Source organism: Bacillus rossius, chromosome 3 (assembly GCF_032445375.1).
Source record: "Bacillus rossius redtenbacheri isolate Brsri chromosome 3, Brsri_v3, whole genome shotgun sequence".
Lineage (NCBI taxonomy): Eukaryota > Metazoa > Arthropoda > Insecta > Phasmatodea > Bacillidae > Bacillus > Bacillus rossius.
This window is the reverse complement of record NC_086332.1, coordinates 17,175,535-17,194,677: the sequence shown is the minus strand read 5'-3', so window position 1 is coordinate 17,194,677 and position 19,143 is coordinate 17,175,535. Positions and strand designations below refer to the sequence as shown.

The 19,143-nt window shown below is 41.6% G+C and overlaps 1 protein-coding gene across 1 annotated transcript in view; it reads left to right on the top strand.

Annotated features, from left to right (window-relative positions):
• Positions 1 to 19,143, top strand: part of LOC134530284 (uncharacterized) — a 67,686-nt gene that overhangs the window by 28,862 nt on the left and 19,681 nt on the right. The window contains exons 3-9 of the mRNA XM_063364997.1: positions 439 to 575; positions 2,018 to 2,255; positions 7,925 to 8,148; positions 9,939 to 10,109; positions 14,118 to 14,282; positions 16,881 to 17,102; positions 18,815 to 19,012. Coding sequence (XP_063221067.1) covers positions 439 to 575; positions 2,018 to 2,255; positions 7,925 to 8,148; positions 9,939 to 10,109; positions 14,118 to 14,282; positions 16,881 to 17,102; positions 18,815 to 19,012 — 1,355 coding nt within the window. The remainder of the gene's footprint in view (positions 1 to 438; positions 576 to 2,017; positions 2,256 to 7,924; positions 8,149 to 9,938; positions 10,110 to 14,117; positions 14,283 to 16,880; positions 17,103 to 18,814; positions 19,013 to 19,143) is intronic.

Here is a 19,143-nt window from a genome sequence, read left to right as displayed (position 1 = left end):
ACTCATTAATGCAAATATGTTTATAACTTTAACGAACAGATTATTTTAACTATAACTTTTATACATGTTTGCTATTTAACTTCTTCCAATCTGTGTTATTCTGTTAAGGATAGGACGATGATAGGAAAAGTAGGGAACGAATGGGAGTGTTTCAAGTTTAATGTGCCTCGAAAAAGTCAAATGGATGGTTGTTCCAATCGAGTGGAAGAGAGATAGATGCGGCGCAAGCGTACAGTGAGCGTAACGGGACAAAGTGTAACGGGAAAATGAGCGTAACGGTACAATGAGTCATCTTTTTTCGGGCGTGCAGCCGGCGTTCATCGATTTATTAGACGTTGTCACGTCAAAAACTTGAGTCGTAGGAGTTTTGAGCAGCAGCGCCTCCTCGAGCTCGGCGAAGGCAGCGGAGTGTCTATAGTGTCGTCGTCGGTGTCGCAGGACCGTCTTCACGGTCGCCATGGTGATCCTGGTGTCCTTCTACAACAACCACGTGCCCGAGACGGACGACTTGAACCCGGCCAGCCCGGCGCCGCCGGAGCTCAACACCATCATGGCCCTGCGGTGGCCGCTCGCAGGTAACCGCGTCCTCCGCCCGACGAAGCGGTCGCGCGTTGCGGGGGACGCACCGCAACGCCGAAACACCACAACGCCGAAATATCACAACGCTGAAATACCAAATTGACCACAACGCCGACAGCTATAAAACTGCTGTGTACCACAACGCCGAATTACCACAACGCCGAAATACACTAACACCGAAAAATGTCATTGCAGCACTGCCACAAAGGTTAGGTTAGGTTAGGTTAGACTAGGTTAGGTTAGACTAGGTTAGGTTAGACTAGGTTAGGTTATATTACGCTAGGTTACGTTAGGTTTTATAACGCTAAGTTCGGTTAGGTTAGGTAAGGTTAGGTTTGATTGTGGTATTTCGGCGTTAAGGTACACAGCAGTTTTCTAGCTGTCGGCGTTGTGGTCAATTTTGACATTCGGCGTTATGGTATTTCGGCGTTGTGGTAACGACCCCTGAAAACGTAAACAAGTTGTGGCCTCTTCAAAAACAAACACTAGATTTAGTTGCGTACTAGAGCTGTTCTGGACATCAAATATGTATGTATCACCAGGTCATTATTTTATATTTACGTTCCGCACGTATAAACTTTCCGACGTTATGAATGGCTCAACTTTAACAAAATTAAAGTATACACCGCATACTTGCTGCATAATTATCTGACATAGTTGCATTTTTAAAGGGGAAATCCCCGAGGCCCGGATGAGTTTCAAAATTGTTTTTAATGATCGAGTTTATCCTGGTACGACGAAAATTACAAGTCTACTATTAACAGAATCATAGAAACCCTTACCAGTAATGCGATACGCACAAATCACATTTATAATTTTGGCCACAGTTGTTTACTTTCTTTATATACACACACACACACACACAGAATGATTTTTGAATTCAACCGAAAACTTCTGCTGCAGGTTCATAACGTCAAAATAAGTTGAAAACATATTTACGACGTATGGTCTAAAGTGCTTCCCAATGTTGGTACACGTCTCAGTAGTTGGTGCTGAACCACATTTGTTTTATTGAAAATAACACAGAAAGCATATAAGATAGAACACTTAACGTCTGGATTAATGATAAATTGAATGAAATTCATAAAAAAACCACCGTGAATTTTGCATCTGTAGCATAATTAATTTTATTTTAATAATAATTGGGGGTATACGTAGTTAGAAACACGCACACAAAAAAAATGTGTTACGTCCAATTAGTTTGCGACAGAGATAAAATCCGCGGTCGTTGTTAAACATTATTCAGATGCCCGGTGACCTGTCTTAAATACTTTGTTTATTATTTAAATTTTAAATTGTCGCTCAGCCACAACTTCAAAGACGCACACCAGCCTTGGGAGGCACCACAAGTCGTATAGAGGTTTAAACTACTTCTGTACCGAGCTGAACCTGCAGCTGTAGCGTGAGGGAGGAATGCCGACGTGAGGGTGGTCCGCAGACAAGCCGGCCGCCGCGTGGGCCGGGGAGGCGGTGGACGCCGCCAAGCTGGAGGCGGCGGTGGAGGCGGGCAAGCAGGCGCTGCTGGTGCGCCAGGGCATCGAGAGCGCCGCGCCGACCCTCAGCGTCGCCTCGGCGTCCTTCCGCCACCAGCGGTCCGTGCGCACGCTCAAGCGCGCCGACCAGCTCGCCAAGGCCGGCTACATCCTGGGCGCCGCCACCAGGGCCATCGTCATCAGGTGGGCGCCTCGTCGACACGCCCTCATTACCCCTGGTGACACACCCTCATGCCCCTGGTGACACACCCTCATGCCCCTGGTGACACACCCTCATGCCCCATCGTCACGCTCTCATGCCCCGTTGCCACACCATCATTCCCCGTCGCCACACCCTCATGCCCCGTCGCCACACCCTCATGCCCCGTCGTCACGCCCTCATGCCCCGTCGCCACACCCTCATGCCCCATCGCCACACCCTCATGCCACGTTGTCACACCCTCATGCCCCGTCGCCACACCCTCATGCCCCGTCGCCACACCCTCAAGCCCCTAGCGCCACACCTTCATGCCCCGTTGTCACACCCTCATGCCCCGGCGCCGAGCGTAGCCGTTCTTTTAGCGGGATTGAGCAAAACTGAACTTTTACAGAAAGTTCCTTCCGAAGTAATGGTTTGTAACACTGCAACAAAGATATTGCAAATTTTTACAGCACAATGGCTATGGTTTTTTATACATCTCATAAGTATTTAAAGCTAAAAAAAAAAGAGTATTTCGAACTGAAATTGGCGCATAATTTTGTATTTTAATCGATGTTTCATTCAAGCATAACTCATGTAAGCCATAGAAAAAATATTCAAATATTTAATAACTTGATTAACGGTTTACAAATAACTTTAACTATTTGAAGTACTGGGACAACACAAAGTATAAAATTCCTGGGTAAGAATATGAACACATTATTTATGCGAACACTATTTTGTTTACATTCCAAATATTATTCCTCTGAGTTTTTGTTCATTGTCAAAATGAGCAGCGTCAATATCCATAAGTCTATAAACATGTACTATCTATAGAATAACGAAGGTCATTAAATTATTTGTAAACAAGTATTTTCCATAATATTAAGTTTAAATATTTTAACAAGTTGCAATTATTACCTTCCACTACGCAAAATTAGAATTATTTACAAAATTTGCCTGGAGTGATTTCGAAAAAAAAAAATTGTGGAAAACAGAAATCCGGATAGACTGACCGTGGTGCGCGACTGGGTATTTGTACTTGCGAGTGCGAGTTATTTTACCTCGGTCACTCCGAAAATGTGGTCCTCGCATGGTGTCGGCCTGTGATTACAGCTCTCTCTCTCTCTCTCTCTTTCTCTCTCTCTCTTTCTCGTTCTTTCTCTCTCTTTCTCTCTCTCTCAGGGGCGGCACCAGAGCAGGTTAGCAGGGCCTCGCCCCGCCCATTTGTTATTGACGCATATGTTTTTCATTAAATTGTAGACACCTATAACGTGAACATAATTAATTCTAATTTTAATAAGGCTATCAAAATTTCAGATGGAAAAATCAGCAAAACCATTGTGAAAATGTAAGTTCTGGGATAGCTTAAACACGTCGTTTTCAAGATTTTTTTTTTTTTTAAGTTTCATAATTCGCTTGATAAGAACCCTCTCCCAAATACAAGGGCTCTGCAACAGAAGTAAATGGTCCAGGGCCCCGAAAAGATTATAGCCTCCACTTCTCTCCTTCTTTCCCTTCCTCCCTCCCTCCCTCCCTCCGCCGAATATCCACCCCACCTGGGGCGGGGCGAGAACACCTCACAACCCAAAGGTCGGCAAAGGACAGTCTGTGTTTCCTGGTGGGGGAGCACGTGATATGCTCCGAGCTGCCACTCCCACTGGTTCGACCGGTTGCGAGGCGACCGTAGGCTCAAGTTTTCCCTGTCCCTTGTGTACAGAGAAACCCGTCAAGTGGGTGCACTACGCGTATCCGTTTACACAGGTCGATACTGCCTTACTTACAGACTTTGCCATTGAGCTACTAGCACAGGTAACATAGTACAAAAATCCCTAAGGGAAAAAAATTGGTTCTTTGATGAAGCTTGGGACAAAATGTTTATATGAATAATTGAAAGAGTCCATAAATAATTATTGGATGCAAGGTTTTTTTAAGGGGAGCGGGCAAATGTGGGTTTTTAAAACTGAAATGTTAATTTAAATTCAATTTAGGCAAGTGACGCATGTTTTCTTAGTATATTTTTTTTATGTCGGATCGAAACTAAACCAAAGAAAGACGATATAACCACCTTAGAAACAGTTATAATAATTTTAAATACATGTAAAAAGTGAGGAGATGTAAGGAGAAACAGGTGGAATGTGCCAGTGAAACTGTAATTACTCTCAAACAACTGAAGTGCATTTCTTTTTTTTTATTCTGTCATTCTTTCTGCATATTTTTTTTTTACTTCGTAAGTTAAATACTGTAAACATCGCTTTAAAAAAATAAATTTTGAAGTTATACACGTTTGTGATGACTCAGAGACTTTAACAGTAAACACCGCAATTGAAAATGCTCAAGTACTTCAACCTGCAGTTGTTAGTCTGGATACAGATACAAATGTGCTCATGACAACCCTTTTCCTATTGAGCGAAGTGGTGTATTTACTGTAACCAAAAAACGAGACGAACTAATCAGAGACTACTTTCACCAACATCCTTACAACTTCATTATTCAAACATTCACAACACTACTATATTGCTTCCCATTTTTTTTAGTAGTTGTGACGGCAATATTTGTATTCAAGAAAGGTAAAAAAAAAAACTCTAAAAAATTCTGGAATCAGAGGCTGCTATGGAAAAAGTTACATAAATTTTAAAATCCAGGGATTCAACAAAAATTGAATTAAAGAATCTGCAGAAACTTTTTTTTGTACCTGTACGGCGAGAAAAATTGTAAATGATCTCTAAACGAATGGAGATACAGACTGTTTCAAAAGTTTTTGAAAAATACAGGTAATAAATTGTAATCCCTTCCCCTACGTCAGACAGTGCAGCTCAACTCTAATATAGATGTTATTTCCATGTACCGTTGTACCTTGGTAATAAAATACTACCTGTGTGTGATCACAGATGGACACGACAGGGTAAGAATTTGTTACTGTCCACTAAAATGACATTAGAAGCAGCCCCTGAAGGCAATCTGAATTTGGTATAAGTATACGCAGAGGCAATTATTGTTCTAAATCACACTGCAAGAGCAGGAAGAGGGATTTGCATACCTCGATGTGGAACATGAAGAACTAATGGTCATCAACCCTGAAAACTTGATTTCTGAAGGTGACTCAATGAAGGAGATGATCAGTGTACAAGGATATTTTTTCTTGATAATTGCAAGTCATTTCCATTAATGTGTACTTTATTGCAGTACTTTTTATTTATCACTTAAACTGTTTATTACTTACTAGTATATTGATTCATTACTTCATACATATTTTATTACTTAATGGTACTTCCTTCTATTAAACTTTAGTTGTTCAGTAACTTTCGTTCACTTCTTTTTCTCTCCTTTTAGTGGTAAATCGTTAAAATAAATAATATTTATTTATTTTCTTCTATACAAAAAGATCATAATGTTTTCTAGGGTGGTTGTAAAATTCATATTTGGTTTACAATCGATCCAGCATCAAAATATACTCCTTAAACATGCATCACTTTCTTGGATTGTACCAAAATTAGTTTTTCAGTTTCAAAAACTTACTTTTCTCTGCCCTCCCCCCTCCTCAAAAACAAAAATACTTTCAACCTATAATAATTTATGGACTCTTTTGATTCTTGAAACTTTTTTGCCTAGGTTCATCAACGAACGAATCTTCAGTTATGTATTCCATTTTAACTGAAGGAAAAAAAAATTGCCAATGATACTGACTTGAAGCTGTAAATTTAAATACAAATTTAAATTTTTATGTTTATTTTGTTATATTTTAAGAATCCCCTCATTTTATGCCAATTGGCTTGGAGGTAGACTTAAGTACTTTTTTTTACTAAACAGAAAGGAAGCAGTTTATGAATATTTCCTACTCCTCCGGGAATAGAACACACGCCTTTCCTACCACTTTTCGGCCCCCGAGCGAATACCGCTGCAAATGAGTACGTGTTACCGGTACTTATACGTGTGTAACTCAAACATAGTTGCAAATCTTTGTCATTCACTTTCATAGAAAAAAAACATGTTTCACTGATCTGGTTCAATTTTTCTAGTATTTTATTTAATTTTCTGTTTAATTATATTTAGGTACTTAATGAGGGAGTTGCAATTAACGAATTTTAGGAATTCATTTAACTACGCCCTTAGCATTAATTTTTCCTTGTTAACTCGGTGATTCCACTCATTAAACGCTTCCTCTAAAATAACAGTCCCATAGTGTCTGTGGTGATAGATATGAATGATCAGTTAAAAATTATTATTTTCTTCACATTAAAATGACCTACCTCATCAGTTCCCAATAAATGGAATGTATCCGGTTCGTTTCAGAAGCTCCAGCTGACACAATCTCTCATTTCACATTCTGCATACGTAAATGTGACTCGTTATCTAGGTACGCATAAGGGCACAGCTTGGTTATAAACCTTCATTGGAAAAGTTTATAGACACAATTTATATCACTAATATTCACAATAAATAAATTTTGTTAATGATATGGACCAGTATTCAATTATATATCACTAACATATAAGATTTAAAAGCAGATATATTATGTTTAGTTGTATTTAGCCTTTTTTTCATCCTGTGAAAATTTCGTTTCATGGTGCGCGCCTAGACAAGTATAACTTCAAAAATTAATTAAATTAATTATATTGTTTCTCTCAGATGTGTTATTTCACCTTGGGCCCTACCCCACTCTAACTTTCACGTATCTACTCATTCCGTCGCCGGGCAGTGAGGGATTGTCATTGTAACTATCCAGTTATCTGTTCTGGGGTGGAATTGCTTCTGCCCTAGCAATATAGGTGACGGGGAAACGGCAGGGTTCACACAATGAGACATGATCTTTAAACTTCCAGGCTATGCTCAGGCTGTTTTCTGTTGGTGAGAGATTCACAACTCGCGCTCCCGTTGGGTCTTTCGCTTCGGAGGACAACTGGGTCTCGTGGCAGCCCACTTCCCGCCGAGATTCTCAGTGATAACTTCTGGCAGCTATACTCGATGATCCAGCCCTGTGTGCATGTGCAGAGGATACTTTATTCCATTAGAGCTTCAAAACGTAGGTCACCAGTGGCTGCAAACAAATAAAAGATGGACAGATGAGAAGAGGAACACTGTCCTTGTCCCAAGCCCATGTTGTCAGTCGGTGGAACGCGACCCTGGCCGTCAGGTCGCCAGCAAGTGGGAGGTCGGTGACCCTGTGACAATAGCGGCTCCAGGAACACCTCTCGGGCGGGGCTCTCACACACAGGAGGATGCAGTACATTGCCCTTGGGATATTCACTAAATATATGGTCTCAGATACTGAAATTTAGTATTTTCGTACAAATCTAGATTGAAAGAAGGGTTTAGCACACACACTGAAAGAAATTTTTTGTATATTTTACAAGGAAAATCCTCGGAAACCCTGTTGCCAAAGAATATTAGTTGTAAAACTACAAGGCAGAGCTTTGTACCATGTGCGATTTTGCAAGGCTCTGCCTTGTAGTTTTGCAAGGAATATCCTTGGCAACAGGGTTTCCAAGAATTTCCCTTGTAAAAGTACAAATTTTTTCTTAGAGTGCATTAACGAAAGTATTCCCTGCAAAGAAATAAGAAGTAAGATTTGGGTTCGGAAGGCGCTGTCGCCCCCCTGCGCCCTTCCTCTTGGAGCCGCGCCTGCCCCGTGACCGCTACGTCTGACGGGCGGGGGGTCCTCGCGCTGTTCCAGCACCGACAGGGACCGGGTCGGCGGGTCCGTGGGCAAGGGCCCCACGATCCACGCCGACTGGCTGCCCGAGGACGTGTGCGCCGACGGCCCGGCGGTGCTGCCCTCCTGCCAGGCCTCGCCCTACCGGTCTCCCGACGGCTCCTGCAACAACCTGCTGCACCCTCACAAGTGGGGCGTGGCCATGCGGCCCTTCAGGAGGGCCATGCCGCCCGACTACGCCGACGGTGAGTCTCGCGTTAACCTCTGCCCAGGGTGTCCACAAGGAAAAAAAAATATTTCGTACCAACTTAGGCGAGAAAAAAGTAACTAGATATGAAAAAAAAGTACTAAATTATAATTTGTTATGGTTTTTTTTAACAATTTAGGAACTTATTATGACATTGCAATGCTCGAACTTAAATATCACACCACACACACATACATTCCATAGTTTTTTAAAAATAATTACCTGCGCTTAATAATAAAACATATTGGAGTTACTATAATATTACTATATTAAAGAAAAATGTACTAGATCTGTACTAGACCACTAAAAAAGTTATAAAAGTACTAGATCCAGTACTAAAGTACTAACTGTGGACACCCTGCCTCTGCCTTTGTTCTCCTTCCTAACGGTCACTCGTTCCGTGTTGTGCCGCGTCATGGTGTTTCTCACCCGAGGAGATCTCTGTTGAGACCCTGATTATTGGTAGTTTATAGCCAGGCTTGCCGTCGTTATTCTGCCAGACACCATTAAAACTGATTTTAAAATTATCAAATTATTTTTATTCTTACTAGAGTGCTGGCGATCTTTCTTTCAAAATATTATTATAAAGTGACAAATTGGAGTAAAAATTATAACTTAGCTATTCGTTATCCATCCAAGCACCAAATGAATTAACTGGGGAAGTACTGGATATGATATTATCTTCCAATTCAGAATCTATTTTGGTGCTAAAATAATACATATCCACTATCTGTATGCATATTTTAGGCATTTATATACTAATTACAAGTAGCATCATTGTGGGCAATCGTTTATAAAATTGCTGTGTGTGTCATGTAGCATACATAGATGCAATTATATTTTCCATAAAAATCACTACAAGTACCATTTAAGCTAGGACGTTCCTATTGAAAAGATAAGAGAAATTTTAAATATCAACTGGAGGAAATTTTTTTAGTGTTTTGGTAAATTAAGTACAGCACTCATTATAGCACAGTATAGATTGCTTTCAGCCTTTAAGATAATTCGGAATTTTCGGTTCGGGCTATATCTGGAACAATAAGTTCTGTTGCGCTAGTGAATGAAAATACCTAACAAGTGTTTTTTTTTTAACAGCAGCAACTGTCAAGGAACACTACTCTCGAAATGACAAAAACCATGAACGAGTGTAGGTTCTGATCTAGCAGTTCTGGAAGTACCTCAGACAAGATTGTTTCTACGCCAACAAAAGTAACAAGACACACGACAGTGGTTTCATTTGAAGTCTGCTTAAAAATTTCAAATGAAATTATTTGTTGCTGTTTAGACGATTTTTCAACATATTTAGTTCAAGTGCAGCTCCATAAAGGGGAAGCTGGTGGTGGTGATAGCTCCCCTCTGATACTCAAATTCATGTTTTAAACTTTTCATTAGATGATGTATGAAACATTCAACTTCAGTATGTGAGACTATTGATTTGAAAATATCCCAATGCCAATCTGTCATATTTAATATTACCTATCATTGAAAGATTTGTGCAATGGGAGTGCATGACTTGATGTAAGCTTTTGGACATACGCCATACGCCAAAGCAATGGCGTATGTCCAAATGCTTACATCAAGTCATATTCAATGTCATGTTTTGCAACTGGATCCTCTCTCTGTACAGAAGCCCCTAGCGAAGATTCCTCGTGGTGCCGTCCCTGAGTTAGTTGTTTGAAATGACGATGGACCGCAATGGGATGTGTGTTTGTGGAGTGCTTGCTGCTGGACGGGCGCAGACTCGAGGCTCGGGACAGTGTGTCTTCATCGCGGAGCGTGTGCCGGCAGGTGTGTCGGCCCCCCGGGTGGCCTCCGACGGCGGCCCGCTGCCGACGGCGCGCCAGGTCAGCGTGACGGTGCACCGGCCTCTCTACCAGAACGACCCCGACTTCACCGTCATGCTCGCCGTGTGGGGCCAGTTCCTCGACCACGACATCACCGCCACGGCGCTCAGCCAAGGTCAGTCTCACCGCCTCGCGCGTGCGGTGCGGTCCCCCACTCCAGTCTTCTGCGCACGGGACCGAACATACGGTGTACAGTCCCCCACTCCAGTCTTCTGCGCACGCGGCTGAACATACGGTGTACAGTCCCCCACTCCAGTCTTCTGCGCACGCGGCTGAACATACGGCACAGTCCCCCACTCCAGTCTTCTGCGCACGCGGCTGAACATACGGCACAGTCCCCCACTCCAGTCTTCTGCGCACGGGACCGAACATACGGTGTACAGTCCCCCACTCCAGTCTTCTGCTCACGCGGCTGAACATACGGCACAGTCCCCCACTCCAGTCTTCTGCGCACGGGGTTGCGTTGACTTACGATTTCCCATCAGAAGTGTTTACAAATGATAAACCAACATGTTGTTAAAATAAATGAAATTAAAGTAGTAAGTTGTTGAACAAGTAACTTAATAGCTGAATACTAACTGCGCTAAAACTCTGTCAAACATCTACCTTATAACCTCTACCACGTATCAGTTGCGTCCGCCAGGACACGCGAGTTTTACTGCTCGATGTTGGACTCGGAAAATTTCTACTGTGAAACTTGCCAGCGCGATTTTTCTCCATGTTTGCTCTAAGGACATGGTTAAAGACGAGTTGGATTGGTTTTAATTTTTTGAGGAACGTGCCCATCATCATTTTAACGACTAACCGATTGAACGATTCTAATTAACAAGTGTGTGTTTTTGTGGTTAGTACGTACTGATGGCTATCATCCCCAAGGCTGCTCTGACCCTAGCAAGCTACAGAATCTTCAAGCTCAAGTGGCGCAGTGACAGACAATGCTAAACGATAGATTGATAAACTCTTAGTACTGACAGCACCGAGAAGGCATACTAATGCAGGAATTTGATAAGTTTAAGAAGGGTAGTTCCATTCTCCTTTTTATCGCCCCCTGTGTTCTAAAAACTTTAATCCACCTTCAGCACTGATAGGCTGATAATAGTAGATCAGTATGTATTTGACTGAAGGAGAAGTGGTTAGTAAAGTAAACATTTTTTTTTACTTTATTTTCTATCAGTTTTGGAAATGATGGCTATTATACAGGCTTTATGATGGAATGGTTTGCAAATTATACGTATAGTACGTATCTTATTTCGTGATTATGTAGCTTGGATCACTACTGCTCCGTCTAATTGAACTGCCAAAAATAGTTAATGCAAAGAATGACTCATGCAAGCGTTTGTTTACATTTTTATTAGAAAATACCTGCTATTTCATTCAAATGTACACATTTTAAAAAAATTCTATGAAAATTGTACGTAAGTTTGCTTAACCTTAACAATGTTCCATATGTGTGTGATATGGTACATAATATTTACTAATAACTATTTCAATGTTGGGACCACAAACGCATTACTGCGCAACTTGTGTGAACATTCTACCACATGTTCATTGTACGGTTTCGCACATCATGATTTTATTCCCGGGTAGCCTATAATGCACTACACTCGAAAAATTCTCATTGTGCTACTTCGTGAACTTGCTTATGGGAAGGATAAAAATTATTTGACGATATTAATGTGGCTAATCTAAACCAATCAACCATTCACTTAAATTTTTAGCTACGAAAAGAACCAAAAGTTTCCAAAATTGCAACGTTTGAGTGTGTATTAAGGAGGTAATATCTCAAATGCACACATCCTCAGTTACACGCTCAAAGATCAGCGTTCGTGCTTTCATCCCCCCCCCCCTTTTCTGACAACCCAACAAACAGTAGCTGAGAAAGTTTTAACTTCAGTTATCTGATATTATCTACTGTGACTGTGAATTATAATTGTGATTGGTAGGTACAAAAATTTAAACAGGCAAGTAAAGGAGGCATTAGGAACATGACCTGGCGTATAAACCAAAAATACACATATACGCAAGTAGAGATGTATTATTTTTAGAATTCGCTTATTAATTTTAATTTCGGTCTCGAGGCAGGTTATGGAAATGTCCTGACCCCGCGGGAAAATTATGTCGTGCCCTCCTTCTCGGCGAGTAGAGAGCCAAGTAGACCGTCTCAACCCGTTCAGCTGTTGGGTAGGAACCCAGACGAAACGAGACCTGTGCACCCAAAAGGATCTACGAAACCCTAATGTTGTCACTTATCGGACTGCCTGTCTGTCTGTCAAGGGCTTCTAATTCGCAAATTACATAAAAAAAAATAGAATGTTGACGTTCTCATAAATTTTCAACAGCTTTAAGCCAACATATAAAATCGTGCTTGAAATTTTGTACATTTTTTTAAGAGGTACTTCATGCATTTAAAATTGGTGTCAGAAGCCTTTTAGCCTAGGCATGTGGGTATAATTGCTACAGAATGGTTGAAAATACTGCATCTGGGTAGTATTGTGAGAGTTCCTTAAAACATTCCAAAAATTAATAGGTAATAAATCTCCACTCTGGCAAGGATACGCAACCTGATTCGCAAAAGAAAACATTCAGTTGAAGGGTCACAATGTTTACCTCACCCAATTAAATATGTGCCACAATTTTCGTGACCATTGGAACTGTAGAGTTAGACTTTGTTAGAATATAGAAGGCAATTAAGTATTTGAGGTCTTTTTTACCTTAACCATCGCCACATATAAACACCCGAAACAATAAATTGTGGAAATGGTGCTTGACCACGCCTGAAGATGGTTTATAAGTGTGAACTAGTATTTCCGACGTTAAACATAGTCACTTCCATAAAATACAGTCCTTTTAAAACTGATTCCACAGCGCAAACACTGCATTTAAGCCAGTGTTTCAGGTGTCCCACACAGGCACAGACTATCAGCTGGATCATGTGCTCAGAAATAAAATTCAGTATTTTTTTTCAAATGGTTTCTTTGGAAACCAAATGTTGTAACTTTTTACTACACATGGTTATGGTTATTTTTTGAGATAATACTGAATATTTGTTGCGAAAATTGGTGTCTAACTTAATATTTTAATTGATGTTTCTTTCAAGCTTTTTTATACGGTAAAATATATAACATTCAATAACTGTATTTTATTTTATTATGATTATTATGTACACATTTAATTCTGGAAATTTATTCAGGTTTACGAATAACTTAAACTATTGCAGATACTCGGACAGCACAAAGCATAAAAATGCCTTGGTAAGAATCTGAATCCAGGTTTGCAGTGATACAGTTATTATCTTTGAAAGATTTCTGCAACGGGAGTGCATGACTGGATGTAAGCTTTTGGACACACGCTATTGCTAAGCACATGTATGTCTGTATACGAAAACTACAAAAAAAAAACCAAAAGACAAAAACCCAAATTGACAACAGCAATTTTTTTTGCTTAATTTGTGTTTTTTTCTTTTAGGTTTTTTTGTATTTTTTTTCTTCTAGAGACATGCATGTCCTTTAGCAATGGCGTATGTCCAAAAGCTTACATCAGTGCAATGGGAGTGCATTACTTGATGTAAGCTTTTGGACATACGCCATTGCTAAAGCACATGTATGTCTGTAGAAGAAAAACTTTAAAAAAAAAAAAACCAAAAGACAAAAACACAAATTTGACAAAATAATTTTTTTTTGCTTAATTTGTGTTTTTTCTTTTCTGTTTTTTTTTTTTGTAGTTTTTCTTCTACAGACATGCATGTGCTTTAGCAATGGCGTATGTCCAAAAGCTGACATGAAGTCAGTGATACAGTTGTGTACAGGGGCGCAACAACTAAATTTCTAAAGGGGGGCAATATACCTTTTTATAAAGAATCATCGATCCCCCCTATTGAAACGGAGGGTCCGGGGGTCCTCCCCCGGGAAAATTTGTATTTCAAGGTGGAAAATGGTGCTATTTAAGCAGTTTTACTATCTAAAAATTCATTACACAGCACTTTCTTTGCCCCCGTTTGCTACCACTTCAAGGTTTCAGAAGAGGGGGGGGGGGCAAAATGCCCTTGCCCCCTCCCCCCTGTTGTTGCGCCCCTGGTCGTGTGCATGCACGATGTAACCGTGTGTGTGTTCTACCCTGCCCTCAGCGGAAGGCGGCAAGGCCATATCGTGCTGCCAGAGCGCGGCGGGCGTGAAGCAGCACCCCGAGTGCTTCACGGTGACCCTGGGCTCCGGAGACCCCTACTACAACCAGTGGAACGTGACCTGCATGGAGTTCGTGCGCTCCGCGCCGGCGCCCACCTGCCACTTCGGTGAGTTTCTCTCTCCTCTCCTCTCGTCCCTAGGGCACTCGCCACCGCGGCCGGTTTCCATCACAACCTGCTAGTCGTCAACGGAACCGAGAACTACCGGTACTTTCGGTACTAGGTAACTTTATGTAAGATTTTGGACATACGCCATCGCTAAGCACATGTATGTCTGTAGAAGAAAACTACAAAAAACCCAAAAGACAAAAACACAAATCAAGCAAAATAATTGCTGTTGTCAACAGGATATAAACACCACATAATATTCCATGACAGGAATATGGTCAACAAACAAAGAAAAAACAAAGAAAAATGGACTATAGAGAAGGAAAAAAATAACCCACAAATGATGACAGCACAAAAATAATTGAACAGAAAAAAATTTAAAGGTGCTGAAGTCGATGATTGAAGTAGCGACAGTTAATTTTTGAAAAGATTAAACTAGTTTAAGTGTTACAATTTTATTTTATTACAATAAGTATCTAATAACGTGACAGATTTACTGTCAATCTTTAACTCTGAAGGGGAAAAAAAATACTTTTAAACAAATGTTCGTTTTAACGCATGCAAAAATCACATAGTTATTAATTTAAAATAAAGTTTATTCGTTTCACAATAGACTTCAAAGGAAAAAAAGGTGTCGTTACGTAAAGAATGCCGGCGCCACAGCCACAGGCACACGGCAGTCCGAGCACCGACCGGCGACTGAGGAGCGCTTGCGTCAGACTCACTCCCCTCCCCCGCCCGATGATCGCCTCGCCAGAGTCCCGAAAAGTACCGAAATAACCGGGAATCCCATTTCAAATTTCCGGCTCTTTTACTACATCAAAAGTACCAGAACCGGAATTTCCCGGTTCTGAACCTTAACCTCGGACTCCTGTCCAGCATCCCCGGGGTCGTGCCTCTTTAACGAAGAAACTACCTGAAACAAATGAAGACTTCTTCGTAATTTCAGATAGCAGAATCTTCGTAAAAAAAAATCTACGCCTTACGCCAACCTCCTAGTTCCATGCTCCACAGTAAACAGGGTAAACGGGCAGGTGCTGTTGACTTAACCAGGTTTTGAATGTTGTTTTTTGTGTTATACGTGTGCCCATGATGTTGAGGTAAGAATCGTCTATGAAAACAGGTACATCGATTTTAAATCGATTGCGTCTATGACTTCATGTGTGGTCTCACAAGCCACGTTGATTTATTAATTTTTTCCCATGTCATTAATATTTTTGTTTTAAGTTCATTTCTGTCAGTTTATTTTAACAATGCTGTTGTTCTGTCAAAAATATACAAATGTTACATAATGGGTGTAAAATGTCAAGCAAGTTTTTGTAAGTTTTAACACTTTCGCGACATTTTTCAGAAATTATATCACACCAAACATCGTAATAGGACAATATTAGAAACTCTGGCAAATTATCATTGGTGAAGCGGACACTTAATTGTATTGCTTTCAAGCTATTTTGCACTCCACGTCGCTAGATGCCACTACAGTAACTAGTTTCACGCACTTAAAAACGCAGGTACACTCCACACCGCCAGGTTCGCTGACATCACTTATTTCGCGTATTTCTAAAGCCCTGTCATGCTGTCAAATTTCCACTCCCAACACCTTCCAGTATGTTATGTCAAATCAAGTTGGAGGGTATAAGTTGTCACCAAAAAACGTTGCTAGCGCATCCATGTTTGTTTGACAAATTGGATGACTTCAGTTTCAATCAACTATTTTGCATATAGGACGGGTTCTAAGGTGTATTGGTGTTGGATGCAATTGGCCAGTTAAAATCGTGCCTAGAGAAAACGGAAATTACATCAATTTCCGTCACAACTGTTCTGTAAAGTGACGAAATGCACACGGCCGATTAAAGAGTTTATAAAAATTAAATAACGAACATGTAGGATGCGAAAAAAATTTATGTGTAAAAATAAGATACTGTTTCTGTGACTTTAAAAAGTTCACTGAACATTCTAAGACGAATATTATTGTGATTTAAATCTATAAATATTCAAAAAAAAATTTAATGCACAAGTATAATATGAAACAAGTTTAAAAACATTTAATTCAGCACTGTGTTGCATTAATCAAATTTCTAAAATTTATATTAAAATTTAAAAGCTTGAGATAGCTGAGACTGATAATAAACTTTGACAGTGCGACAAGTTTTAAAACACATTTGAGGATAGCTGTCCAAAAATGTTTGATGGAGAATAACGTAAGTCATTCTACATCCAACACTACCCCACCAGCTCTGTTCGAGGAAAACATTCGTCAGCGTGGAAGGGCCCCGACCAGTTACAATATTTGTTTGTGACAGATCAACGAGTGGAAGAGAGAGGTTTGGTGTTGAACCAGTAGCTCACTGAAATAAATTTTTGTATATTTTACAAGGAAAATCCTTGGAAACCCTGTTGCCAAGGATATTACTTGTGAAACTACAAGGCAGAGCTTTGTACCATGTGCGATTTTGCAAGGCTCTGTCTTGTAGTTTTGCAAGAAATATCCTTGGCAACAGGGTTTCCAAGAATTTCCCTTGTAAAAGTACAAAAATTTTTTTTGAGTGATAGTAGTGGTGACGGGTGGCTGAAGTGGGCGGTGGTTCCCGCTGGCAGGTCCTCGGGAGCAGCTGAACCAGGCCAGCGCCTTCATCGACGGCTCCGTGGTGTACGGCACGACGGAGGCGCAGACGGCGAAGCTGCGGGCGGCGCAGGGCGGCGAGCTGCGCATGTTGGAGACGGTGGACGGCCGCGAGCTGCTGCCCATGTCCTCCGACCCGGACGACGGCTGCAACCAGGCGGCGGAGAGCGCCAAGGGCCGCTACTGCTTCGACTCGGGTGCGTCTGCCACACGCGGTACCTGCGGGTCGCGGCGACCACCTGCAGGGCGCGGCGACAACCGCCTGGTCGCGGCGACCGCTTGCAGGTCGCGGTGACAACCTACAGGTCGCGGCGACCACCTGCAGGTCACGGCGACCACTCGCAGGTCGCGGCGACCACCTCCGGGTTGCCGCGACGCCGAGCGTGTGCCCTTCCAACAGTTGGCACACGCTCTCTCTCTCTCTCTCTCTCTCTCTCTCTGTCTATCTCTCTCTCTATCTCTGGTCGCCGGAATGGTCGATGGAAACCAAAAGACACCATCTTTGAGTAAACAGCTTTCAAGTCATAGCTATTTTCGTCGCTTGTCTCCGTTTTAGGCATAGCGCTTAATTTCATTTAATGTCTGGAGCTGACAAAGAACTGGCTTTCAGTATTGAATTAATTTTTAATATCGACTACAACTGTAACAGCATTATCAAATAATTCACTATTTCACGTTCTCAGGAAATGTAATAATGTGTGAGCTTCATCAAAAAGAACGTGAATTATCACTAACAAACGATAACTGAGAACTTTTGCATCCAAGAAATATTTTGTTTTAAGCTTACCTTTTTATTTATTCATTCATTTTGACATGAACAAAATTCAGTGCTAGGTTGGTTCCCTTTTTTTTTTTGTGTGTTTCAATTGAGTAAAATATATTATATCATTTTTATTTGACACTGAATATATTGCAGTATACTACAAAAAATTATTACTAAGGTACATAACGTAAGAATACAATAGAGTATTAAAACGTTCTAAAACCTATCTACACACATTATAAGTAGAGACCTGAAAAATTCGCGGATTAATTTCGTGTCATGCTAAAATTCAAATAATTATACCTTAGTGCTTCTTCTGCCATTGGTCCACTGTTAATCTGGAGGACTGAGGGCCAATTAGAGACCCTCACTCATAGAAGTGTCGAATCACAGGTCAACCAGTCGAGACGACTCACAAGTCAGCAGCCAATGAACAGGTGGCATTTGCCCGAGTGTGGAGAGGATATCGGAGTCCATCCTGGAGGTCATTGACCCCGCGAATTTTCCGGGTCTCTAATTATAAGTAGAGACATGTAAAATTCGCGATTTCAAATCCCTAAAGGATAGACTCCATGATAATCTACGCACTCGTGCAAATCACATCTGCTGATTGGTTACCGACTCGTAACGCCTGTTGACTGGAATGATCGTGATTCGCTAATTCTTCTGTTAAAGATTTTTCATTGGCCCAGAGTCCTTCAGATATACTGTGGCCCAATCACTGAAGCAAAATAATATCAAAAGTATTTCGACTATATCCTATCGCGAAATGAATCCGCGAATTTTACAGGTCTCTAATTATAAGTATAGACCGGAAAAATTCGCGATTTCAATGACCTATAGTATGGACTCCATGATCCTACGCACGCGGGAAAATTACATCTGCTCATTGGCTACTGACTCGTGTCGCCTGTTAACTGGGACGCTAGTGATTCGATACTTCTTTGGTTAAAGGTTTTTCATTGGCCGAGTATCATTCAGATAAACTGTGGCCCAATCACTGATGCAGTAAAAAAGCAAACGTTTTTGGATTCTAGACTATCACGAAATGAATCCGCGAATTTTGCAGGTCTCTAATTATAAGTCATCTTATGTAGTGCGAGTGTGTTCCTGGTGAAGTGGTGAGACGTGTACTCCTGGTTGCAGGCGACCCGCGGGCCAACGAGAACCTGCACCTGACGACGATGCACCTGCTGTGGGCGCGCCAGCACAACCGCCTCGCGCGCAAGCTGGCCGCCCTCAACCCGGGCTGGACGGACGAGCGCCTGTTCCAGGAGTCGCGCAAGATCCTGGCCGCCCAGATGCAGCACATCACCTACAGCGAGTTCCTGCCCATCCTGCTGGGTGCGTGCGCGCCTGGCTGCCCTTCCCCCGCCGCGCCGCGGGTTATCCCGGCCACGTTCAGCTCTCCTTGCTGCCGATACGATCCGAGTCCTTGAACACGTTTAAAAAAAATTGGTTCTCTGTAAAGAGTC